Raw genomic sequence first — 27355 nt, 5'->3', positions numbered from 1 at the left:
AGAGCAGAATACAGTGGCACTATTACTTCCCTTGATCTAGATGCTATACTCCTATTGATGCAGCCCAGAATTGCATTGGCTTTTTTAGCTGCCGCGATGTGTTTTTGCTCCTAATGTGTTTTTGAAGGGACGCAGGTGGCGCTGTGGGTTAAACCAGAGAGCCTAGGACCTGCCGATCAGAAGGTTGGCAGTTCGAATCCCCGCGACGGGGTGAGCTCCCGTTGCTCGGTCCCTGCTCCTGCCCACCTAGCAGTTCAAAAGCACGTCAAAGTGCAAGTAGATTAATAGGTACCGCTCCAGCGGGAAGGTAAACGGCGTTTCCGTGTGCTGCTCTGGTTCACCAGAAGTGGCTTAGTCATGCTGGCCACATGACCCAGAAGCTGTACGCCGGCTCCCTCGGCCAATAAAGCGAGATGAGAGCCGCAACCCCAGAGTCGGTCATGACTGGACCTAATGGTCAGGGGTCCCTTTACCTTTACCTTAATGTGTTTTTATATTTTGTTGGAAGCCTCCTAGAGTGGCTGGAGCAACCCAGTCAAATGGGCAGGAGTACAAATAATTACATCATCATCATCATTCCACAGTCACTGCTACCCATCTCCTCCAGCTACACAGAAAGGAATGTAAAGAGAGTAATAAAAGCCCCCTCTCCATCTCTTATCATATATATAACTCAAGGGTCAATCTTAAGTTGTAACATACCTTCTCTCATGCAATGTTCTCATTGCAGGTTTTAGATCTCTGGTGACCAGATGCAAAGGAGTATAGGTTCCTATGCCTTTAAATGGTTGTATAGAAGAAGAAAGGAATTTTGGCAGGTGTAGCTCATTGTGCAGTGATGAGAAAAGCTGTGACTGAACCTTCAATTTCTCCCAAACAATTAAAGGAACAGGGAACTCAGTCTCCTATCCATAAGTGCATTGGAATTTACTTTGACCAACAAATATTTGCAGAAACTGCATACTTTACTCCAATGAGGCCTAGAGAAACTGGCTCTCTGAATATATTTTTACTTGCAGTAAAGCAGTGTGCTTAAATAGCACACTTAGAACTGGACTCCCTGTGTTGAATGTCCAAGTATGATTAAGCCCAATGATATTATTCCCAATAGTATCAAAGCTCTATAGTAAAAGACTGTTATAAGAAGTCAGAAATTTCCCAGATACCTGTAACAGTCACTATAAGCTACAATGTAGCTTTAGGAAGTGATGCCTGAGTTTTCTTGTATTCTTTTCCATTTTGTGTCATGTCTTTCCGACTGCAAGCCTGTGGTCAGGGTATCTCTTGGTATTATTGATCTTAGAATCATAGAATTGTAGAGTTGGAAGGGCCTCTAGGATCTCCTTGTCCAACCCCTTGCAATGCTGGAATCTTTTTCTCACTGTGGGGCTTGAACTCACAGCCCTGATATTCTCATGCTCTGCCAACTGAGCTATCCCAGAGCTCCCCCCTACCCACCCATGAAGCATTTCATTCCTGAAGAGAAAGGAAAAAATACTACAAATAAACAAATAATTATAATAATTATAAATAAGAGCATGCAGGTAAATTTTATTGAGGTACCACAGGTATAAAAGATCATACATTCAATAATTAATACTGAGATATGAAGCCTGTCCACATTTACACAGATGTACGTCTCAATGAATTAAATGAATTTATTCTCTAGTAAATGTGGATAGGACTGTAAGTTTTTAACAGCAGTTGAAGAAGCCCTACAGCAGTTATTTTACTGCTGTAAAAAAGGAGATCGTTACTGGAAGAGAAGGGGGTCACTGGCTGCATTTGGATCACATTCCTTCCCTTGGTGAATTCTGAGCACTGCAATTTACCCCTCAAAATGTTAGCATTCTGAGCTAACTACAGTGCTTTAAAGGTATACTGCATATGCAGTGCCTCCAAACCAACAAACCAACAGAGGAAAGCTTCGATAGCATGAGCAATCACAACAATTCTTTTTGCCTCATTCACTTTGCTCTGTCTTAGAGCCATTGGAGGTAGTATTCATAGCTGATAGGAAGCTACCTTATCAAGTTAAACCACTGGTCCATCTAGCTAGTTCAGTATCTACAATGACTGGGAACAACTCTTCATGAATTCAGGCAGGGATCTGTCTTGATCCAACTTGGAGTTTGAACCCTCACCCTTAGGCATCCATGTGTTCTGCTACTGAGCTATGGCTTTTCATCCACCAGGTCAGAAAGCATAGAGCCTTTCTCTCATTTGCAGAGGTGATGTCACAAAGGGGTGGGACTTAATTACTGCTGGTAAAATCTGGATATTTGGCAGGTGATGGGAATAGTAAGGTGAGGAAGTCTCTAGGGTGAATTGAAAATGGGACTATCTTCCCCTGTTTCTGAAAAGGGATTTCAATCTGGATTTTGGGTAAATATATTTCTTAATGTGTGTGTGTGTGTGTGTGTGTGTGTGTGTGTGTGTGAGAGAGAGAGAGAGAGAGAGAGAGAGAGAGAGAGAGAGAGTCTGCCCAAAGACCTCAAACCTATAAGACTATGAATTTCACTGTCAGACTGGGCCCCCTTATGCAATTCTATAATTCAATAGATTCTTAAACAGACTATAATTAAGGGGTAGTCAGTATGATGTAGTTTGGGACTGCAGTTTAGTGCAGGAATAGGAATACTTTGCAACTACTTTTCAAAATTAGTTTTAATTATCTGTTCTTAGAAGTAATTATTGGGAAATGCTTCCAGATCTGACAAATCACCAGGATGAGCCAGAGGTACTTACGGAGACCGAGAGCAAGTGTAAACTGTGGGGCAAGTCCATCAGCCAAAAGTAAATACAATTACTAAAATATCAACTGGAGAGCAGAGAGACTAATGCAATTAGAGTAGGCAAAAGGATCTGTCTTGGAGATGCAGTGACACGTCGCGGAAATGAAGACTAATCAGTTGATTTACCAAAAGGAGAAAGAAATTGTTTATATGCAGCACCCTGAGCAACAGTTCACTTTCTGGCTTTGCGCTTGCTTCATTACCAGAACTGAATTCTCCTTCCCATGCTCTGCATACACGGGAGACTCTTGTTGCTTCTACCACTGCTCTGTAAGGGTCATTTGGAAAGGGAGAGAGGCAATTTTTAAACTTAGCAACCATTGCTGCTTCTGATTTGTTGTGTTAAGAAGTAGGCACACCTGGCCATGTCTTCTTTCTTAGGGATCCCTGAAGCTGGAGTTTTCATTGCCTGAGACGCGCTGCTTTCCAAAGATGCCTGCAGGTTAGTACGCAACTTGGACTTATGACCATCCCACCTTCCCTTGGGGAGTAGGCTCCTTATGTGCAAACATGATGATCAGAGAGCATACTTTTGCATTCTGCTCTGCCATTGAGACAGGCCAGAGTTTCAAGAAGTCAAGAAGGGAAGAGGGTATCGGTGAGGCAAAACACTGCAGGAAAAAGGATGGGCATCTCTTTAAGAAGAGGCTTTCAACACTCAGTCTCTTTTCTGGACCTTCACGGGATGTGATGTAAGTGTTTCTCTTTTTAATATTTTATTTCTAATGAAAACTAAAAATGCTATGGGTCAAACTAAAATGGGACACCGGAGCCATTGTGAACATTGAGTAATCATGAAAGGGAAAAGGTTGATCAACTAAACAGCCGAGACAGACAAGGCGGCAACATCAAAGAGTGCCATATTTTCAGGTGGCTCCATTGCCCTGAGCAGCAGCTTGCTATGCAGACACCAGCAATTAATAACATCTTGGGGTTCTTTCAGACCGTTGCTATTTTTTGAGTGGGATTCATTTACTAATTGGCAAATTCGGTTTGCACAATTACAGCTGATTAGAGGGTTTGCACAATAAAGTCACTTCCCCCAAATACTGGAAGTTTTGTGATAAGGAAAGCGATGGGAAATTGGGGGGTATTACTTCTTTGATGCAGCTTCATCTAACCTGCAAGCAAATTGGAATAATGCTTGTTAACTAGCCAGTGTCCTTGAATCTCCCTGTGAACAAATTGGGCTGAATGCTTCATAAGCAGCTCATCTGGAAGTGCTGTAAGTTTATCTGCTGTTTGCTTATTAAGGTGCTGTTAAAGGTAAAAGGGGAGGTACAGCCATCCCTCTGCTGACCAGCTGGCAACCCCAGTCAAAATTGCCATTTTCAAGGGCTCAGTTCAAGGTGCTGCTGATTAACTTTAAAGCCATAATTGTTTTACAACCATCTGCTTCCACATTGTCCTTCCCATGAACTATGATCAACTGTGTTTTATTTCATGTGTAATCTGAAAAATGTAGATTTTTGCACTGTGCACCGAAAGAAGAACAATGGTAAGAAAACTCTGGACCAGAATATTATATATAGAAATAATGGGGAATAAACAGAATATGCTTGGTTTACAAAAAGAATATAACAATAGAATTATTGATAAAAACTATTAATACAGTGGTACCTCTAGATACGAACGAGATCCGTTCCGGAGCCCCGTTCACATCTAGAGGTAAACGTATCTAGCGACGGCACGTCTGCGCACGCAAGCGTCACTTTCCACTGCTTCTGCGCGTGATGTCATTTTGAGCGTCTGCGCATGCGCAAGCGGTGAAACCCAGAAGTAATGCGCTCCATTACTTCCGGGTTGCCGTGGACCGCAACTTGAATGCGCTCAACTTGAAGCAAATTTAACCCGAGGTATGACTGTACAACTATTTAAAACCTTCACAAAAATTAAACCCGCAAAAACTAAAAACACATCATTCTAGATATCTGGGTAGGCTTGTCTAAACCAAACTGTATAGCTTACTGGTTACTTTTGTAAGGCACAACACTTTGTTTCATACAAACACTCTTTACAGCGAAATTTAAGATTGTGCTTAACTTCATATTTTAAACCTGACTTTGGAAAGATAATTTCTTTCTAGGATGGTTATTGTCTTACACTACCCAGTTCCTTCTAGAATCCTAAATTTCCCCTCAGCTAGTTAGAATCTGTTCCCACTGTCAGATATACCCTACCAGAGTCCACTCAAATAGTCAGAGATTCCAGTTGCCCACCATGTCTCCAATCCCAGGTTCCTGTCTCACCCATAGATAATCCCTGACTGCACTCTCTGACAGTCCCAGCTGATTATTAACTTAAATTCCTCTCTCTCTCTCTTGATTGGCTGAGCGACTTGTCAGTTGCTGAATCACCATGAGGCAAACCCAGTGCCTATCCCTCCCAGGGCCCTCCTGCTTTGGTGCAGGATATTAGGCTGAGGAGGTAATAAATCCCATTAAATCTTCAAAAAAATACTCAAATGGCTTGATTCCTTTTTTTTGTAGTTCACCAGTGTGATGCCTCCTTCTGCTATGCAGCTCTAAAATTCTATGATTCATCATACATGCAGTGAAAAGTAATAATAATAATAATAATAATAATAATAATAATAATAATAATAGTAAATTTATTTATGCCCATCCACTCTGGGCGGCTCCGAGTCCCAACAGAATTAAAAGCACAATAAACTATCAAACATTAAAAACTTAACAGGGCTGCCTTCAGATGTCTTCTAAAAGTCAGATAGTTGTTTATTTCCTTGTCATCTGGTGGGAGGGCGTTCCACAGGGCGGGCACCACCACCAAGAAGACCCTTTGCCCTGATGCACTTTGGAAAATGGTAGCTGCCACTGACTGTTCAGATCACTATTTTGTCTTGGCTTTTTAGTCCTCAGGAAAATAATGGGCACCTTGAAGACAAGAAGAGAGGTGTGCAAAGAAAAGAGTCCATGAAGCTGAAAGCCCAGAAGGAGATGTGTTCCTTGGGGAAGGCTCACTCTGGGAAAATGTGCCCCAAATGCGAAATTGTCGTCTGCAGGGTGTGCAACATGCTACATACTGAAAGCAGCTTCATTGCTCACAGTTTGCTAGATCACTATGACAGAGGAAGGCACTCATTTTGCTGCTTGGATTCTGAATTTCCCCAAGACCACCATGTATGTAAGCACTGTGCAGGACCATCCTTCTCTCCTGGCAGGTCTTGTAACCTGGCTACATTGGAAACCGAATCTCTACTGCGACTCTCTCTATCCTGACTTTGTAGAGACAAAGTGAAGAAATTTCCTTGCCCTGCATAGCAGGCATTCAATAGCCAGATTGATTCTTTTCAAATGGCTCAGTAGTGTGCACATTGCCGAGTCTGTGTGCAAGGTTAGTATGTGAAATCGCCAACAAAGCACAGGAAGCTGTATTCCTTCTGCTGCATGAAACATACAGTAATTGATTTCACTTCTCAGTCGAGAAAAGAATAGGGTTGCATTGATGCAGATCTTGGCAAGTCAGGCTAGCTCAGTAAAATATATTGTCTGATCTAGGACCTGTTGTCAGAAAAATGTTCGTTGATGTTCTAGTATATTAAAGTTTTATTGAAGTTTTAAACAGTGTTTGTATGTGGGTTGTACAGAAAGACTGAGACTACTTAAAAGCCACTGGGCAAGGGCATTCTCTGGGTGAATCCAGACAACCAGGAGTCGTTCTGGAGACTTGCAATCTCTAGCCACAGCGGAACAGAAAATGAGCAAACTCTGAGATAATACTCTGTCTCAGCACCCGAAAGTATCGGCCTCCTCATGTGGTTACAGGTGCTAATGCAGCAAGCTTTTTCATAGCTGGATTCACACAACAAGGAGCCATTGTCTGGACACCTGGAAATAAAATGGCCTTTCTGGGTAAGTCCAGAGATCCATTTTAGATCAATGGCTTCTGGAGGTTCACTAGTTATTTTGGGGGGTGTCCCCCAGCCCCTTATTTTTCTTTCACATCTTGTCATGGGAGCCATAGATCCAATTTAGGCAAACAGCTACCCAATGTTAAGGTTTGGTTTTGACCACAGATTTGCAGAATCTGCACTGAGGAAAGGTTACTGGTGCTAGAGCATTTGCCTTGTATGCAGAAGGTTCTAGGTTCAATCCTTGGTATGCCCAGGTAGGTCTGGCAATATCCCCTGCCCAAAGCCCTGGAGATCAGCTTCCAGTCTGTGGAAACAATACTGACCTAGATGGACCCGTTGTCTGACCTGGTATATGTCAGCTTCCTGGGGTGTGACCCCCCCCTGCACCCCACCAACAACCTTGTTGTTGTTGTTTAGTCGTTTAGTCGTGTCCGACTCTTCGTGACCCCATGGACCAGAGCACGCCAAGCACTCCTGTCTAACCTACTGTTTGCTAAAGCCTGGGTTCCTTATGAAGTGGTAAGAGACTCCCACATTAACCACTTGGTAAATTGATTGTATTCCCTTTCAGATGTTCTGGGAAGTTAGAGATGTTTGCTCAACCTTGCATCCTTGCTCTCCCTCCCCCCACACATTGGACACAATTTAAATCATGTGGGGAGCCCACATCTCTAGAGCAGGATCCCTCCCTTCAGAGCTCTTCCCCACCCACCCCACATGGATGGGGTGCAGAGAATGTTGTAGGTGGGGCAGAGCCAATAAACGTGCCACAACGTCCCATTATGCAATTGTATTTATGTGAGGGAAGAATGTTTGAAAAGGGCTTGTTTGTATTAATAACCCAAAGCAGGTGATATCAAAGTGGGGAACTTATCTCTGACTTCCACCACTGCAGGCTAAGAAAAGTGGCTGTTTCTTACTGGAAAACAATAGAGGGGAATAAAAGCTTAAGGGTTGAATCTTGGTCTATCTCATAATAAGATGGTCAGATCATCGTTGTTTGAGAGATTCTGTGATCATGGAAGGTATTGTTATCGCTGTGTGTTGTGCGATGAGGAGTTGTGAGGACGTGTGAGAATTAACTGCGAAATTACACACAGTAATGGGTGCCATGAGCTAAACAGCAGCACAACCTTAAAAAAAAAAAATTAATTCCTGAGATCAACTCCAAACAGGGGGGAATATTTTATTGACCTCTTTGAAACACTATCACTATGCATCAACTTTTATTGACCTCTTTGAAACACTATCACTATGCATCAACTTTTCAGAGTGTGAGAATGGATTAACCATCACCTTCCCAAGGCAGAGAACCAGCAAGTAGTGATAAAACACTGCAGCAAGGCATGGAGAGAAATGTCTCTTCACTCCATAGCAATAGAACAAGTCAGTAACTAGGGGTGGAGCAATGACAACCACAGCAAACACAAAGGCAGCCAAGGTCATCTGTTTTCCTTTTAGCACATTTTAACGCCCATGTAAGCAGCAGGCAAACTCCCAAGTTAGCCATGTGGTAAACTGGTCTGTTTTCACCCAGAGTCTGTCAGCTTGGAGGAGCCACACAGTTATCATAGATAACAGCTGCTAATCGGCATCATCCATAATAGCTGGTAGAGGGAGAAGAAATACCTGATTTTTTCTTTAAGCAGCACATACCTAAAGTGATACCATAAAGGAGATGGGCTAGTTCTAGGATGTATTCACAAGCTGTATTCCATAGCCTAAGGGTGTTATGAGGAATAGGATAGTGATGGAAGGATCCCTTCTTCACCTAAGTATTTAATGTTAAAAAAGCCTCTAGCTACCACTTCATTTCACAATCAGTTGCTATAAATCTCTGTGAGCAGGCCATCTTAATTCGTCGTCCTTCCTCTGCAGGGAACAGTTGACTCTTTCAGACTAAAGCTCCACAAAAAATGGTCTGACCACGACAACAGGGTTATCTCAAGCCAACTCCTCTCTAATATCCAGCCCTACACACATCCCTCCTCCAATCCATAACAACTTTTACATGCAGAATAATAAAGTTTTCCCAGGTGTCACTTACATTCTGAACTATTCCCATACTGAATGGGGTTTAAACACAGAACTATAATGAGACCAGAGACTTCTCTTATTTGAAGCCATTTCCAGTCACACATTGAAGAAGCAAATTATTGGGACAGGCAGCGGCATAGGAGAGCCATCCAAGAGTAACGGCAGCCAAAGCCCTTGACAGTATCTTGCAATATTACCTCAGCAGCACAGAAACCACAGAAGCATGACTCCTTTCCTGGACTGCTTTGGTAATGTTGGCAGGCCAGGGATATACACTCTTTCCATTTCAGCATGATGTCTCTTGGAGCTGCTATAACCCTGGCACCAGAAAGCCTTGCACTATGAATTCCTTCTGTACAATCTAGGGCACTATCATACTGGGGCATCTCCTACTTTCTGAAATAACATGAGATGTGACCTATCAAGTAAATTGGCATTTGATCTATTTCTGAGAATACCAGCTAATTGTCAATGATGGGATTAAGGTCTATGGGCCAGGGAAAAACTGAGTAGCCTGCTAGATGTGCAAGTGGCTGGACAGAGGATGGAACTTATGGCCTTAATTATTTCAAGTATCTCAGCTGGAGATATGGTTAGTAATAGAGAGAGCAAGGCTAAGCTTGTTGCCAAATTTTCTGCCCATAGTAAATATTGTATTCATAAGGTGCCTGGTTCTGAGGCAGCAGAAGATCAACAGGCACCTCAGATCTGCTAGCTAGGCCTTCTCCATGCCAGCATGTCGTATGTTCAACTCCTTACTAGAATATGCATTCAGATCAACAGCACTCTTATTTATGTACCACCTTTCTGCCAAGGCACCCAAGGTGCCTCACAACCTCAACACAAACGGTAATAAATGTTATCAGTCTAACTTCAGGAGCAGATGCCACAAGCTCTGTGGGCCTAGGCTTCCTCACTTCCGTCTTCCCTCAGGAACCCACAGGTCTATGTGAAGATGCCTCAGGAAAGGAGGTGGTGGTGGTGCTCCTAACAGATCTTTCTATTGATGGTGTCTTCAGGAACTGGTGATTCCCAGCCTTCTTCGTTTCCTCCTGCCGCCCCCTCAAGGCACACGGGTCTTAGCTCCAGTGAAGGTGGGAGTGGAGCTGCAGCAGAACAGAAGGGCGTTACCTTTCTGTAAATGACCATAGTAATGCCTCCCTTATGTGCAATGGATCCCAGCAACGCCTTTCCACCTGTAGCAGAACTGTTTGATACCTCATGCTAAAGTGCTGCATGGCAACAGTGAAACTGAATGCAAAAATGTTCTTGTGTGACATCTTCAGCCAGCAAAAGCACAAGAACTGATGTACAACTCTTGCCAGGGTTTGCACACAGTGCTAGCACCCGTTTCTCTTTCACTCACAGTTCTTTGAAGGCGCTGCAGTGTAAGGGTTATCATTGGCTTTGAAGGTAAACGAGGGACAGGGTTCAGAAGAAAACTGTGATCACAGGAGATTTATGACAAAAGGGAAGAGCATTCATTTGAACAACTAAATGAAACTATTGAGCCACCCTTGTTTGTTAGGAAAACTAATGGGAATTCAAGTGAATAAATTATAAATGAAAAGCAATTAGGTATTCATTTGTTTTTCACTGGTTTCTATTGCAAAGAAAAATCACAACACTCTTCCAACAGCCTTAACAGGTATAAAAACAATGCATGAAAAGGGGGGAGGAGGGAGAGAACATATAAAAATGGCATCTATAAAAGGGGGACCCTTTATCCTGTTGGAGATTTGGCAAGTCTGATTTTTGGAGGAGTAACAGAAGACTTGAAATTTTTATGCCCAAAGGATATAAACACAGAGAAATTACTAGCAGGAAAAATGGAGCTGGGCCTCACCACCAAAATCAAATCTGAAGAGTATAGGGCAGGGGATGGTTAACTTTTCTAGACTACAAACTCCCATCACCCCTGATAACTGGTCATGCAGTTGGGAGTCCAGCAACAGCTGGAGAGCCACGGGTTAGGCACACCTGGTGTGAGGTGCACCTCTTAGAATTACATATAAAACTGAAACTGTCCAATCTGCCTGAAAAGCACTATATCTGATGCACATGGTATGTGTTGCGTAGTAGTTAGAGTGCTGAGACCAGGGTTCAAATATCCACCCACAAAGTTTACTGGGTGACCTGGTGTAGCCACACACACTCTCAACCTAACATCTCACTGGGTTATTAGTGAGGATAAAATTGAGAACCATTTGCACCATGCTTGGAGAAAAGGTGGAAGATGATAGATAGATGATAGATTAGATAGATAGATAGATAGATGATAGATAGATAGATAGATAGATGATAGATAGATAGATAGACAGATAGATAGATGATAGATGATAGATAGCTTCATGCCACTTAGATGGGATGTTTCACTGTCATAGGCACCAGAATACAAGCTGGATCTCCCATTGAAACACAAACATGGGAATAATTAAGCAGCTGGATTCCAGACTGATGATATAGTATAGTAAATGACAATACTGAAATAAATGACATTTTACATCATGGAAAGAGTAATTGAAAGCTTCTCAGTGCTACTGTGTGTATGCTCACACACTTGTGCATGATTATTGTAATTAGTGTAATTTCACATTTATGACATATTCCTCATTAAGCTTTGGCCTCTTAGCATATTCACAAATCCCCAACATGATTGCAGCTTAATATTAACACAGAACTCTATCCAACTGAATATAGTATACTTTAGAGAAACACAAACACATCTGACAAAGTAAAATAGACTTTAATGCAATTCCTATTTAAAATCATTGTTCTGATTCAAAGACAACTTTATATATAATTACTTTCATTCAATCATCACCAAAGTTAAGAACTACCAGTGTTCTTTGGCGAGTAAGCAGTAGTTAGAAGTCCACCTCGCCACTGTTTCAAAACATTTTATGTTTACATCTTTAAACAAGCAGTTCCTATTGCACTTTTAACTTGAATTACTCTTCTGTTATAAGCACCTTAAAGTATGGTACCTCATTGGATAAATTAAAATAAATCCAGTTTCTCCCATGTATCAACTTAGGCAAAATACAAACTTCCTTGACAAAACAAACAGTGCTGCAGGCATTTAAGTAGTAAAGAACAGGTCTGACTCCCTTCTGGAGTACTGTTTAAAAATGCTATAATATAGCATTTTTTAAAATCACAATCTCTTGGTTTTGAACATACACTTCCCTTAGTTTGAGCTGCATATACAAAACCTGACTATGATGCTTAATGCTTTCCGCTTTGTGATTTACACAAATGTGTGCAGATAATATAGTTGTTATGGGTGGCCTGTTGGTTTTCCAGTGACAAACTCTTTATTGAAGTGTCTTCAAAAGCTTAGATGTTGCAGGCTTTCGCTGAACGTTCAATAAAATTCAAAAAGGCAGTAAACGTTGAGGTGGAATTTCCAAGAGCAAAAGGTTGTCCCAAACATATATGCTCTACATACATTCCAATACATTTATATCAACACAGAGCACTTGGGGCAAAAGAGTCTCTTTAAATATTTTTCTTTTCATTATTAAATGTAGAAACCTCTCTTCTTCTGGCAGTAGTTCAAGACAATAAAGCAGCACCCTGCTGTACAATGAATGATCTGGCAGTTATTTACAGCAGAACAAATATGTTTGTGCCAGAAAAAAAGTATATATACACACAACAATGTTCAGTTGCAGCAGAATTAAAGACATCAGAAACATCTCTGATGCTGTTTAGCAATCAGATCTTCAAAAAGTCTCTACCCATCTAGACCAAGTTAGAGAACACTGTCCAAACATAAAAAATCTCAAATATTTACAGCTTCTCAATGTATCAAAATAATAATAATATAAAAGCTTAGTGGTAGCTTTCAGCGTGCAAAGTCAGCAGAAGCGATTGAGGAATCTGCTAATGTTACAAAATCCCAAATCTTGTTGAAGCATTCCAAAGCAGAGTGCAAAATAAAATCAGGAATCATTCAGGCAATTTCCTTGGGGTCTGTTTTGAGAAAGAGTCTGTTGTTTCCCTTTTAATACTTTATTGTCAGGGTAACATTAAGCTTAGTGCAAATTCATGAACCACCTAGGATCGGTAATCCTTCCGGACCGTGTGTGCCATCCAGTTCACTTTAGTAGTCCAGCTTTCTCTGAGCGCTTCGTCAAATTTCTGCTTAAATTGCTTTAGTGCCTCTTCATCATTCTTTCCTAAGGCAAGGGAGTCCTAGGAACAAAAAGTAGTATTAAGAAGATTGCTATTTGCCTTGAATAACCAACCCTTGAGAATTCTTTACTTGCCAGTACTGCTATTCCATGGCAAACTGCCACTGTTTTGCTGCACACAGTAAGAATATGCTTCTTATACTCTATGAACAGTATTGTTTCTTCAGTCTGATACAAAAATAAATCTGCCCAATTTGAGGACTAAATAGCAGCGGTTTTCAACCAGTGTGCTGTGACACCCTAGGGTGCCACGGGCAACACTGGCCTCTGTCCCTCTTTCCTTCTCTCCTCTAATGCCCTCTTGTATCTCTGCCTCCCAAAGGCTTGCACAGCTGTTTGTTGCAGCAGCCCTAGCTACAAGCTCTGCAGGAAAGTGGTGCCTCTGGGGCTGGGCAGGGGCTGCTTCCCAGGCCCCTATGGGGGCAGCATGAAAAGGCACCTCTCTTTGGGGCAGCGGGGGCAGCTCAGAGATCAGGGGCAGCAGCTGTGGCTGAATGAATGAATTTATTAATTTCGGTCACAGACCAGTTCCAGCTCACATACAACATCAGGGAAATAATACAACACGACAGGGATACATTTGAATTTGCAATTGGGCATAACAGGGACAATACAGATAAAGAAGCAGTTAAAATATATATAAGTTAAATCTTAATCACTAAAATATAATCTAAAATTGTCAGTTAAGGCCTTAGAGCAGGTGTGGCTACCCAGAGGACTCCCAAGGAGAGGGGAGAAGAGAAGAGGCTGAGGGAACCCTCCACAAGGAAGGGGTGAGGGGCTGTCAGCTCTGCAAGCAAGGGGTGACATAACTGGGCCCCTAAACCCCACAGTGGTGCCGCAGAAAGAATGTAGTTGGTCAAGGGAGCCGTGGACTCAAAAAGGTTGAAAACCTCTGCTATGGAGTATAGACTTATCTAGTATTCAGATGAAAGAAAACAAACCATGTTGTTTGAGGTCTTGGATAGCCATCGTCCTTTGAAGTAGACAGCACTAGACTAGACCAATGACCTCAGCTTTTTATGTTCACAGCATATGAGGAAGACCACACCAGTTACATTAGGAGCACCACAGTGAACAAACTTTGAACATGGTTAGGAAAAAGCACAAATATCACCTAAGGTGCCTATCAGAGTTTTACCTTTAGATACTGGATGTCTTTAACAGAGGTTAACTCTGGAAGCCCAGCTGTTAACATCAGTGCAAAGAGAGTGATAAATAGGTTTCCATGTTTTCGCAGAATCAAGTACGCTTCTTCACAACATTGGCGGAACCTTTAACATGCACAAACAAACACATACTGTAAAGCAGGGCAACAAAAAGTAGGCCAGACCCCAGGCAGCCTGATCTGGTTCAAGAGACATTTGTTTGAACAGGATTGACTCATTGCTGTTATCTGAGGTAAATGAACTTGCTAACCCATCACCTGCACCCATCTTGCAAATTGACGTGGACAAACCAAGGGCTGTTCCCTCTCTAGGTGAAAAAAGGGATCCCTTGCAAATCACTTGTTTTTCCTCCTGCGTAGCAACAGAAAATACAAGAGCGGCACAATTCCAGTTGCTAGAAGGAAGGAAGCCAAATATAGTCATTTGTACTGCAGCGCCAAAGCAGATTAATGTAGCCAAGGAACAGGTGGTGACTGTATGGTTTATGGGGCGTTGTTCTATGGCATGAAGGAGGGAGAGGAAGGGGGAGAGGGAGAGGGAGGGATGGATGGAGGGAGAGAGGGATTCACACATATTGTAGCCCACGTGAAAGTACCAGGTTAACTAGTTTGCAAGATTTGCAAAGGGTTGCGATGGATTATGGTGCAGCGGCAATGTAAAGGCCCTTCAAGAAAGACTTGACTGTAGCAGAAACTGCTACTTAGTTTAGGGAAAGTCATACTGGGGTGATTCCATGAAGGAGGATCAGAAAACTGGACATTATTGTGGATATGATGTTATTGGAAGCAAACATGTCTAAACTGCTCCCTAGTAATAGGAATACATATTCCAAAGATATCATTTCTTACACTTAATTCCACACGTTTCTGAGTGTGTTTGTACCTTAATATGTCTTCCGAAATTAAATTCTCCAGTGTGTTTACTATACCTAGTTTTTTTTAGCCTACTAACAGGAAGATTAAGAAATTAGACTTGATACAATGGGAGTGTTATGTATTCCTTTTAAGTGCTTTTATACCACCCTTCAATTATATTTCCCAGGGAGGTTTACAAAAATAGCAGGAAATTTTCTTTTTTTTCCAACAAGGAGAATGAATGAAAGAAAACCTTCATGCGAACACAAGTAAGCTGTGAGACTGTGTGTACATCATATTATGACAGAGAAACAGAAAGTGAAAAGAGATAAGCTGTGTGACTGTAGAGGTGGTAGTCCACTAAATTTTACTCAGAGCAGACCCACTGAAATGAATGAATTGCTTTAACAAAATATCAGTCTCAACACTGAGATTATATTGTGTGATTTTGTTCATAATTATGGCTTTGTTTTTATTTTACTGTTTGATGACTTCATTTTGTGGTCCACTATGATATCTTAGGAAATTATTTTGAGAATTAAGGACTCACCGGCCAAACTTTTCAGTGTTTCCAGTTTTCCCCTGCTGAATGACATGTATAAAATCATAGGTAAGGATGAAAGGCACTCGCTCCCTTTTAATTCCAAATTTGGATTTGAAGTTTCCAAGAATATGGCCAAAATCTATGTGAAAGAGCTGCGAAAAGGAATAGGAAGAGAAGTTAGTGAATAAATCAATAATTTCATAATTCTGTTGCTCTAATTGTTAAAGCATTATTACATGCATTTTCTCCAAAATGCAACATGAGTAATTTTTCTTCTAGCCCCAGTGCTCAGAAATGGTTTGTGACTTAAAAGTTACTTTATTAGCAAGTAAATCAGCACAGCACCAGACATATGGCCCTAGGCAGAAGCCACCATTACATATTAATGAAATGCAAAACAGAGCAGGTTTCATAGTCCCCAAACATAACGTTATTTTTTACATTTAATACCTGTGTAGGAAAACACCATGTAGAAAGTGGTTCTTAGTATTTATAGAATGGTACACGATTCAGACCTGGGTGGCGCTGTGGGTTAAACCACAGAGCCTAGGGCTTGCCGATCAGAAGGTCGGCGGTTCGAATCCCCTCGATAGGGTGAGCTCCCATTGTTCGGTCCCAGCTCCTGCCCACCTATCAGTTCTAAAGCACACCAAAGTGCAAGTAGATAAATAGGTACCGCTCCGGCGGGAAGGTAAACGGTGCTGCTCTGGTTCGCCAGAAGCGGCTTAGTCGTGCTGGCCATATGACCCGGCCGGCTCCCTCGGCTAGTAAAGGGAGATGAGCGCCACAACCCCAGAGTCGTCTGCGACTGAACCTAATGGTCAGGGTCCCTTTACCTTTACATGATTTAGAAGGGTATTACACCTTGAAAGTAGCATTGCTGTTCCATCACTGAGTGAAGCCCCACGTGCTTTAGTTTGGGATAAAGCCCAGCTGTGTAATGCTCTTCCCCTCCAATGTGCGGCTGATAGTTCAGCTTTTGCCACCAGCTGAAAACCCTTGTCTTCCTCCTTGCCTCTGGAGGAGATGGCAGTTGAGATAAGCACACTATGTGGTATTTTCATAAGAAGCAACTGAAGCAATACGGATTTTATTGCTTTAGTGATTTCTGTATTGTTTTTAATTTAATGTGACCCGCTTGTGTGATTTGCTTGTGATGAATCGTAAAATCATAGAATTGTAGAGTTGGAAGGGACCCCGAGGGTTATCAAGTCCAACCCCTGCAAGACAGAAATTCCAACATGCGGTCCTCCATCCAATATGAAACCATACTGGACCCAGCTTAGCTTTGCAACTGTGCTAGCAGTTTTATTTATAGGAGGGACAAAGGGTGGGATATAAATAAAATCAATACAGTACACTAGGTTCCAAGCAAAACATTTCCCCAAGAGGGTCATGTAGTGCTTTGTTTGCCTACCATGACCTTACCTGGCCATTCTTCCTGACCATAATATTGTCACTATGTCTGTCTCCTATGCCCAGCACGTAAGTAGCTACACAGTAGCCAGCACAAGATAGAGTAAATGTCTCAATGGCTCGATCCAAATCATCTCTGAATTGAAAAGAAAAAATGGATTTTATTGGTATATTAATGCATTTTGTTCAAATCCATGCTGCTTAAAATTAAAAAAGAGAAACTGGCATTTCTTGAATTGCCCCTTGCACAGCATAAGGTAAGCATCTTCCTAGATAGAAGGCAAACACAAAATCTACCTTAGAGTCTCTTTGAATATAACCAGATAATGAAACATTGTGAGCTGTGTTTTTATGGGGGCCTTCCAATATGTGAAATTGCTGTGCAAATTTAATTCACAGAAAGAACACTGTAGAGAGCTACACTTGTCCTTTATGAGATTTACTGTGAAAACATACAATGAACAGGCAATATGTTCATTGTTTGGCAATGGTAACGCATCAAGCACCTTGCTGACAACACGGAACACGCCTCTCACAATTATTGCCTGCAACTTTCAAAACTCTACTCAGAAACACAGTGCTGAGGATCAGTTAAACTGGATCTCAGGATCTGAATGACTGCCTGGTTTGAAAAGACTGACTGCAGCTTTAAGAAAGACACTGAAAGGAACGGTGACAGGAGACACTTAAAGCATCAGTGGCCAATCTTTTTGGAAACTATGGGTGGTATCCAATGCTCTGGGTTCTGTTGGTGCAAGGATTTCCATTCATGCCATAGAGCTTCCACCCCACTCTGTTTCCCACTCTCTCCCCAAATCTGTTCCAGAGAGCTGATTTAGGAGGCCTGTGGGAGGTTGAGCAGGGAAAGAAAAGGGAGGGGAAGTTCAGGTGCACCCCAAAACCCCACTGCAATATATGGCATCTGTGCCTTGTGTCAGTTAACTATGACTAAAATAAATTCTAAGGAAAGCAAAATAGACCTAGTGGACAGGACCACGGCTACTACTCTCTTGCTTTTGACTGAAACTGAATCCCAGGAAGAACAAACAAAGCCATCCATTTAATAAAAGGGATGGGTGAGGGGAGGAATTTCTCAAGGGGAGCATTAATGAAGAATGTTGGTTTTGATTACAATTTTAGGTGAACACTATATGGGTGGAAATGATCGCTCTCTCCCTCCCTGGATGTCATGAAAGATCAGAGCATCCTTTATGCCTGATAGACCAGATTCCAATGTGGAATTTTGGATGTGTTGAAAAGTTCCACAAGGGTGGAAGTCGGGAGTCCCATACAGCCTGACACAATGAGGATCTTTTGGGATTTAGTTTCCTGGGAGATAATGTCAGAGAGGTGCTGCTTTTTAATTAGCAGAAAAGAAAAAGAAGAAAGGCAGAGAGAGGGGAAGTTTCCAGCTTTAATTATTATGAGTTAAATCACCCTTAGTAATCTTGTTCAGCTGAATTTAATTCCATTCACTAACTTGCATTAGTTTATGGCTTCTGTTAAATATCTTGTTTTGCAATATGCTACTTGGAGAAAGTACTCAAGGCCTGTGCTAACACAGTTAGATCCCACCACCAACATGCAAATTATGATAGCTCACCTCTAATGCATTGTAAAGGTCATTCGTGTGAACTGTGAGATGTCAATGTTTTATGAAAAATCCAACATCATAAAAAAAAAAAATTACAGCTTACCCGGAATTGTATTCTTTAAGCCAATTTAAGAGAGCATCTTTGTTGAATGCAGCAGCAGCAGCAACATTACTACTATTTAGCTGAATGTCTGCTATTGTCTCAGAAGTAGAAACAACCTCAATTAAGCCAGAATGATCTCCTGTTGCTAAACATCCATAAGGTAATATTCTGAGGAAAATGGAGAAATTATAAACAAATCAGAAACATGCTTAAAAATATTTCTCGGGACAAATATATAGGTTAATTTGAAAGACTGGGTAAAAAAACAACAACTATTGGAAACTCAACACAACATGTTGTCCAAGTTCTAGCTTTTCAAAGCAGAGGGAGAAAGATCATAGTCTTGAAGTTCTAATATTCTGACAACAGATGGTGCTATTTCTTTTATTTCTTCCTTCCAAGCTGCTGCAATGGTATGTTGGCATAACAGACTATGTGGAAGAAGAAAGAAGCATGCAGACCTCACCAGCACAAAAGAGAGACTCTTTGCAGTGAACGCAGAAGCAAGAGCCTAACCCTTATTGATTTTGTAAGGAAATTCAGTCACTTTAATGCATGTGTCCCATTCGCAACTGACAAGTGGATCTTGCCAATTTAAAATCAGTCATACTTTGTACTTAAAGGACATTAAATAGCTTCTGGTGTACCAGCCACATGGAGAGTCATTTGGGGAGCTTCATGAGATGAGGCTACTTACTTTAGCAAGGAACACAATTGTGGAAGGATAAAGCATCTGTATTCTGAAAAATGGATACCCAGGATGCGGCAGTTGAATGAAGAAGTTCTTCAGGCTTTAGGGGCTGGATAGTTTCATGTTGTGAATGGCACTGGAATGGATTTTTGTTTGGGATTTGTGGTATAAATTTGATTTTCTGTTAAAGGGATGGGATAAAGAATGGCAGAATTGCCTGAAGTGGAAAGAAGTTTTTTTTAAAAAAAACCAATTACCAGGAGCCTACAGAGTAGGATATATAATGCAACTTTTGTGGAGGATTAGAACATTATAAGAGAATTAAATGGATAAAAGCTCGATATCAGCTTGATTTTCAAATAAACAACAACCTTTTACAGATTGCAAACATTCCTTTTGAAGAACATTCCCACCAAAGCCAAAGTTCAGTTCAATGTGTTTAAAACCAATGACCAACGCAGAGTTATATAAGAGAATCTGTTACTCCATCACTTAGGAAGCTGAATGTTAATGCAAACACAGCCAAGCCATGTTCATTGGACAATTCCATTTTCAAAAATGCTCAGAGTAGAAGTCCAGCTATCCTCCTCCCCACTTGCTCCAAGTTTCCTACACTGCAGGGCTGGCAAACCTCTGGCCATTCAGATGTTCTTTTGTCTCCACCTCCCATCACGCCAACAAACACAGCAAACAACATCTCAATCTCTGCCATCGTGCTCAGTTCAACATTCCCCCACATAATAATAATGCTGAACCCCACCACCAACTCTAGGTGATCGCACAGCAGCTGCACTTCTGAAACTCCTGCTGCCACGATCTAAGGAAGGGCATTTGAGCCCTTATTACGGCCTGAGAATCTTTGGGCGGGTTTTGTGAGGTTAAAGTGTGACGCTTGCTGCCTGCTGCACTTCGTGACATTTCAACCCACCCTTACTTGCAGTTTTCGCTGGGCACGTTTCCAACAACTTCCCCTTCAAAAGCAGGCAATGATGAAAGCTGCTCAGCCCCCTGAGGATGGCAAGCTCACAACCAGAGGAAAAAACATCCTCGTCAGAGAGACAGCTTGACAGGAGTCAAGCTGGGGACAAATCCTCGGGGCCCTGGTCCACCTCATCCTCGCCTTCAACATCTGTCAGAGGGATTCTTTCGTCCCTATAAAAGAACTATATAAAGATAGCCTACTGACAGATCTATAAGCCACCCTGAGAAACGACTGCTATTTTCCTTCTGCAGTGTCCCCCTAAGGTCCACCTATCAGTTCAAGCCCTGCCTCTTTCAAATAAATTTGATGTGGTTTGGTGCTTTTCTTACATCAGAATTAATCTTTGAATTTATAATCTTCTCTGTAACAAAGACAATATTTTACCACAGGCTTGTTGCCATATTTTGAAAAGCAAAAAAGAGGGCACATTTGCTGACTTCTACTTTTAACTATGAATCACTATGACAACTCTCATTTTACACACCCATCAAAAAGAGGACATGTCCTGGAAAAAGAGGACACATGGCAACCCTAAGTAAGTTTTGTTTATCAGCCTCCACAATGCAAAACTTTATTCTTTCCTTCATGGATTGTTGGGAGTGTGGGGTAGAGGGTAGAGGGGGTGAGTCAGCTCAGGAGTAAATTGCTTGCATTACACAGAACTTCATGATGCTGGCCTTGCCATTTCCCAAAGGCCAGGTTATCGGAGCACCCTAGAACCCATTAAATGTATTATATTTACCACTGTCTGTATCATTCTTCCCTGATTTGCCCACTTTTATTTGTTCCATAAATATATCCTTTCCATAGCCATGCCACATTTTTAAGAATAAAAAGGAAACTTATTGCTCATTATTAGTGTTGTCCCTTTTTCCTTAACAGAAGATCAATCCTTTAATGGCTACATGGCAGGCAGAAATTCAACAGGGGAAGCTTTAACCTCCCACCTCCATGCTAACAGAATAATATGTGCTGTATTTCTGACTTTGGGGCAATGGTTGAAAGCATAGAATGCCAATATAAAAAGGAAAAAGTTGGCAACCCTATTAATTGAAGGTAAAGGTAAAGGCAAAGGACCCCTGGATGGTTAAGCCCAGTCAAAGGTGACTATGGGGTTGCAGTGCTCATCTCGCTTCAGGCCAAGAGAGCCAGCATTTGTCCACAGACAGCTTTCTGGCCAGCATGACTAAGCTACTTCTGGCACAATGGAACACCGTGACAAGTGCCAGAGCGCACGAAAACACCATTTACCTTCCCGCTGCAGCGATACCTATTTATCTACTTGCACTGGTGTGTTTTCAAACTGCTAGGTTGGCAGAAGTTGGGACAAAGCAACAGGAGCTCACCCTGTTGCGCGGATTTGAATCACTGACCTTCTGATCCGCAAACAGAAGAGGCTCAGTGGTTTAGACCACAGTGCCACCCCGGTCTCCTTTACCTTTTACCCTATGAACTAGAGTTAGTCTGATGACACACATCTGTACCCACTTTATAGACATCATTGCCAAAACTGGATCAAAAGCAGATATGGTAGTGCCAGACCAAGGGACTGAAGGCATGGAAACCCAGGTAAGATCACCTTCTCTCCATTTGTCTGAAAGGGTGCACAGCCATCACCAATGCCCTGGAGGTATTAGCAAAGTGAGCCCCAAGCATTTGGAGACTGAGTCACAAGAATCCTGTTCCTCCTTGCAGTGACCGCTTTTGGTAATGCAGCAGGATACTGAACAAAAGTATGAGAATGAGAATATACATTGAGGATGACATTATTCGGCAGACTCTTTAGTTTCATAATTTGTGGGGGGGGGTTTCCCTTGGAGGGGAATACTTAAGCACCAGAGCTTCACAGGCAGAGAATTCTTAGAGTATGCCACTTTCTCAGCAGATTGTAAAACTCCGTAGTTCCAATATTCAGAGGCTGGCCTGGTCATTCTGCTCTCTGCTTCCCTCTCTATGGAGAACAGGGCTTCAATGCAGTCATTGTCTTAGACCAGACACCCTCAAACTCGGCCCTCCAGATGTTTTGGGACTACAATTCCCATCATCCCTGACCACTGGGCCTGTTAGCTAGGGATGGTGGGAGTTGTAGTTCCAAAACATCTGGAGGGCCGAGTTTGGGGATGCCTGTCTTAGACCAACCTTCTCCAACCTGTGGGCCTTCAGATATTCTCAGAGTACAACTACCACCATCCCCAAACATTAGGGCATGTTGGCTGGCTGATGGCAGCTATAGTAAAAAAATATCTGGAGGATACCAATATAATGTAGATGTATTGTTAATGAGGACCACCCTCTCCAACTCCCCCCCCCCCCGAGAAAAGCCTGGACAAACATCTGCTGGGGTGGCAGCTGAGGAATCCAGCAGAAGGCTCTATGTCTGAGCAGAAGCAGACAATGCCCCATTTTCTCCAACCTAGATAAAAAGCATTCAGTCGCTCCTGTAGGTTTTGGCTAACTTAAACTCCTCTTACAGATTCCAACATTGCAATTAAAAGGGGGTATAAAAATAAGCACAAGGATTTCTGATGGAGTTTATCACAGCTCATTTAGCCTACCATTCCTTTTTAAAAACAAAACAAAAAGCCTAACATTATTTGGGAAAAAAAGATTGACACATAAGACACTTATTATAACAGCTGGTCAATCATTTCCTGGAAGATTTAAAAAGCAACCTTTGAACTGCCTCATCCTACTCCACTTCCTTAAGTCGGCCTCAGATAAGAGTGAATCAGAGAAATCATTTCAAATAACTCTTCCAAACTCAGCGCTGATTGCCAACAAAGTATGTGGGCGAGATTTATAAGCTCCACCCTACGTTAGGGAGGCAGCAAATGCAAAACAACTGCTCAGCTTTCTCATTTTTATTGTTTGACATGTGCCAGATAGGGAGACCTTACCCTAAGTCTTAGCAAAATTAAAGCTGCTTATTTGGAAGAAAAATATCTCCAAATATTTTTCCTGTTACCAAAAGAGATGGTAAATCAATATATGACTTTAGAGAAAATAAACACTCATTTGTTTACCCTGAAGGAAGCAAATAAACTTCCTGAAATAATCTATATTTAAATTCTTCTGATACCAGAGACATAATTAAAGAGAACCTCTTCGTGAATAGCATATTTGCCTGATGGGTCACTGTTTTACAACTGCCGCTCTTATCTGCGTGGGCTATGGCTGTGTGTCTGAAGCTCATTCTGTTTGCTCAACTCCTACAAAAAATATTTAAGATATGAGCTTAAGATCACCATCTGGTGTGTCAGGAATACACTTCCTAGCCTTGTAAAACAATGTGCACAGTAGCAAGTAAAATAAGCAAATACTGTAGAGTCCTATTAACTTACGGCACAGTAATACTCCTATGTAAGACACTCTGGTCCAGGAGACAAGGGACCATGCATGGGACAAATGGCCAACAGAAGCACTTCAGAGCATTTGGAAGCCACATTGTTTATTCTCATGTAATGTTAATAACCACAGTTTAGTGCAGGAGCAGGGAACCAAATAGACTTCTCATCTGGCTCTCCCTCCCTATTCTCTGGTCCACACCCCTTTAGACTGCTGCCCATGACAGGGCCTTTTTACAATGGCACTGAAGCTCTGAAATTCCCTTCTGGAAGATGTTTATTCAGGACTCTTTTCTGTTGAGGCTATTCTGAAGTCAGGCAAAGGTTGACTTCAGGGTTATGTTTGCAGTTTCAGGGTACGTTTAGGATCTCTTCTGAAAGTTGCAGGGCTCCTCCCCAAAGCTCATATTTTGGAGTCTTTACATTTTTGTTTTTTTAATGCTAATTTGATTGATTTGGGTTTTATGTTTTAAAACGGAATGCAACTATTTTAGTAAGTAAAATAAAACAGTGATTTGGAGAGGGAAGTGACTGCAGGTGGAAAAAGTGGAAACCACTAAATTTCAAGAGCAGGATTCAAGATGCACGCATGCATTTTGTTTAAACGTTTTTATGTAATCTGATATTTACCGTACTTATTTATTTTGTTTATTCAGGCGAATCAAGTTGACTCATATTTGCAATTGCACCATTTACCAGGGGTAGCGTCTTTCCCCATTTTATTGCTAAGTGTGCTTTTTTTGCAACTGTGGCCCAGCTCTCACAGCAATCCTGCAGAGGGCTAGAACTTGTTACTGTGCAGAGAGATGTACTGCCTCCTAGATATCTTTGCAATATATAATGTGTCCCACAATGGTGGGCATTTTGCTAGCAATTGAATATTGACAGCACAAATCATGGTATCATACAGAAACACCTACAATGCATGGAAGGCTCCATGAGGAGGTGTAGTCACAGACAGCTCTGCAATGCAACACTCAAACAGCTGAGATGCTGCTGAAGATGAGAGGAACTCAGTTCACAACTTCCTTATAGCAAAGTGGGCAGCAGTGAATCTGCATAAAGCCATACACAGCTCAGGACCCAAATGTTATTTACACTGCCAAAACTAACACAAGAATATAGAATCATACAATAAAGAATAATATCACCCCCTACCAAGAAGTTAAAAATGAACAATATAAAAAGTGCAGTTATCTGAAGCAGACTCTTTGCCATTTGTATGTCATGCCCAACATGTTCACAGTCTAATTATACATCTCTGAAAAGCAAGAGCTTGGCAAGAACACAGAAAATCTAGTAACTGCAGGCACTCTCACCGAAGATCTAGACCAGCCTCTTTCCAAAGTAAATCCATCAGGCGTAACATCTGAAGTGTTAACATGTCTTGCCGTAGATCTGCAAAACAGGAAGGCATGATTTTATCAAATAGCTGCTACTAAGAAATTTGAATTAGAGACCAACAGTGTTATGTGCATTGCAACGAACACAAATTAATTCAAGGCAATTTGTTCAAACCTCTAATTCAGGGACGGAGAACCTTTGGCCTTCTGGATGTTAAATCAGCCACACCCACCATGGTTAATGGTGAAGAATAATGGGAGCTATATGATGGAAGCTGTAGTCCAGAAATATCTAGAAAGCCACAGGTCCCCGACCCCTGCCTTAATCACAGAGGTGAAGTTAAATGGAGCCATGAATAAACCCTCTTCTTCCCAGACTGTACAGTGGTACCTCGGGTTACATACGCTTCAGGTTACAGACTCCGCTAACCCAGAAATAGTGCTCCAGGTTAAGAACTTTGCTTCAGGATGAGAACTGAAATCGTGCTCTAGCAGCGTGGCAGCAGCAGGAGGCCCCATTAGCTAAAGTGGTGCTTCAGGTTAAGAACAGTTTCAGGTTAAGTACGGACCTCTGGAACGAATTAAGTACTTAACCCAAGGTACCACTGTATTGTGGTACAAACAGCACCGAAATGATAAAATTTATCCAGTGCTCTTTCACTTAACAAAACGAAAGGATTGCAATGGTAACAGTAGCACAATTAAGATAATAGCAGTAAGGGGGGAGGGGAGCTGTTTTGTTTACTTACCATCTCCATTTTTAAAGATGATCCCTACCAGATCTCCCCCAAACACTTTGTTGTTGTATACGATCCATAAGGGCTTCATTTTAGAGTCCATGTATTTACATTTCTCCACACTAGGCCAAAGTGTAATAAATAATGTTAGTGACTTAAAAAGGGAAATGAACAATCACCCTAAATGTAGCAGGGTAAAAATAACTCTGAAGGTAACTCAGTAACAGAACACTGCAACTTGGACAAATGCCTTAAAAAACTTTCATTTTGCTGCTACTGTATAAGGTACACTGGCAAGTTGGCATGTTCTGTATATGGGGTATGTCGCATATATAGAGAGTCAACTCAACTGCTCCACTAGTGGAAGCCAGCACAAGGTCTCCTGCTAACATAAATAGAGTCCCCCTGTTCCCCCGCTTTCCCAAATCTAGAGGGCCGGGAGAACCCTCAGAATGGCATATCGGGGAGGAGACGGGAATTTGTTCCATCAGGCAAGCAGAAAAGCTTGCATGGATGGCATAACCTCCTTAGTGATACATTGAATTCCACACTGAAACCCATAGATCTTGGATCTCTATCTGGCAGCTACCAAGGCAAGAAAATAAGTGTCCATATTAACTTAGAAAACATATTTCATTTTTTACACACACACACACACATTCTCCCTATCTGGATTAGGGTCTGAAAGACAAAGGGTAAGTGTGGGTGCGAAGGAAAATGTGTGACATTGATTAAATGTCAACACGTCAGCCTTAGCTTTGCATTTTCAGGCTTTGTGGAGCTTGTGCCAACATGGGATAGCCTTAAACTGGTAGGTTTTCTGATAATTTAATATATCTTTTGTCAGTCACTGATTGCTGACTTGAAGGTGGCACACAATTCAAGGTATTGTAAGAACACATTTTAAGTACGAAAGGTCGATCACAAAAATCTTTAGTCCAAACCAAAACAGGCATCTTAACCTTAGGAAGCCAGAGATTTGCTTACATAGCCAGGTCAAAGCATGAGGGAGTTGTCAGCCACATGAAGACATGCCGCCTTGTGTGCCAACGCGTCTGCTGAGCAATGCAGCCAACAGAAGTCAAAGAGCAAGAGCCTTCTGCTTGTCTGCTTCCACCTAAGAGCTACAGCATACATAAAAGCAAGAGACCACTCCACTTACTACAGTTCTGAAAGCAAGACGGAAGGATTCAGAGGGGACTGAAGATTGGAAAGGGCTTCTTTGTAGGTCCTTTGTTTTAAACAGGTGTGCATTGCATCTTTTCCTTTGGCTCTGCTTTGTTTCACAGCATTCAGTTTTATTATACTATTCAAAGTCTTCATCTTATTCAGTGCTTCAACCTGAAATAAATTTGCAAAATAGATTTTAATTTCTAAATCTCTGTGAGGTCAAAGACTAAGTCAATCAAAATGGAAGGGATCAATCTTGTAGAAAACACTGCATTACCCTCGATTCTGACTGGGCAGCAATGACATCGAAAGGACCCCCATTATCTGCACTGCCCATCTGGCGCAAAGTCAGCACCATGGGATAAAGCTGCGAAAAAGCAGCTTCCACACAGGAGCTTTTTTTAATGTGAAAAGGATCCTTAAGTACCTAGATCAGGCATAGGCAAACTCCAGCCCTCCAGATGTTTTGGAACTACAATTCCCATCATCCCTAGCTAACAAGA

General features: G+C 41.8%; 1 protein-coding gene and 1 long non-coding RNA gene across 11 annotated transcripts in view; one reads left to right on the top strand and one right to left on the bottom strand.

Moving 5' to 3' along the window:
• Nucleotides 1-3193: 3193 nt before the first annotated feature.
• On the top strand, nucleotides 3194-5885 carry LOC310763137. The gene is made up of 3 exons (XR_014548508.1): nucleotides 3194-3237; nucleotides 3355-3487; nucleotides 5668-5885. It is a non-coding gene; the product is annotated as an uncharacterized lncRNA (long non-coding RNA).
• Nucleotides 5886-11436: 5551 nt separating this feature from the next.
• Nucleotides 11437-27355, bottom strand: part of PIK3CB (phosphatidylinositol-4,5-bisphosphate 3-kinase catalytic subunit beta) — a 103475-nt gene continuing 87556 nt past the window's right edge. For all 10 annotated transcript variants that reach the window (XM_083613732.1, XM_083613733.1, XM_083613736.1 and 7 more), the window contains 8 exons: nucleotides 26845-27023; nucleotides 25695-25804; nucleotides 24922-25000; nucleotides 18586-18753; nucleotides 16901-17024; nucleotides 15479-15624; nucleotides 14047-14179; nucleotides 11437-12906 (listed from right to left, as the gene is read on the bottom strand). In XM_083613732.1, coding sequence (XP_083469858.1) covers nucleotides 12769-12906; nucleotides 14047-14179; nucleotides 15479-15624; nucleotides 16901-17024; nucleotides 18586-18753; nucleotides 24922-25000; nucleotides 25695-25804; nucleotides 26845-27023 — 1077 coding nt within the window. In that variant the 3' untranslated portion in view covers nucleotides 11437-12768. The remainder of the gene's footprint in view (nucleotides 12907-14046; nucleotides 14180-15478; nucleotides 15625-16900; nucleotides 17025-18585; nucleotides 18754-24921; nucleotides 25001-25694; nucleotides 25805-26844; nucleotides 27024-27355) is intronic.

The sequence above is a fragment of the Podarcis filfolensis genome, assembly GCF_964270895.1.
Source record: "Podarcis filfolensis genome assembly, chromosome: 5".
In the NCBI taxonomy this organism is placed as follows: Eukaryota; Metazoa; Chordata; class Lepidosauria; order Squamata; family Lacertidae; genus Podarcis; species Podarcis filfolensis.
The sequence above is the reverse complement of the archived record's forward strand: the minus strand, read 5'-3'. Positions and strand labels throughout refer to the sequence as shown.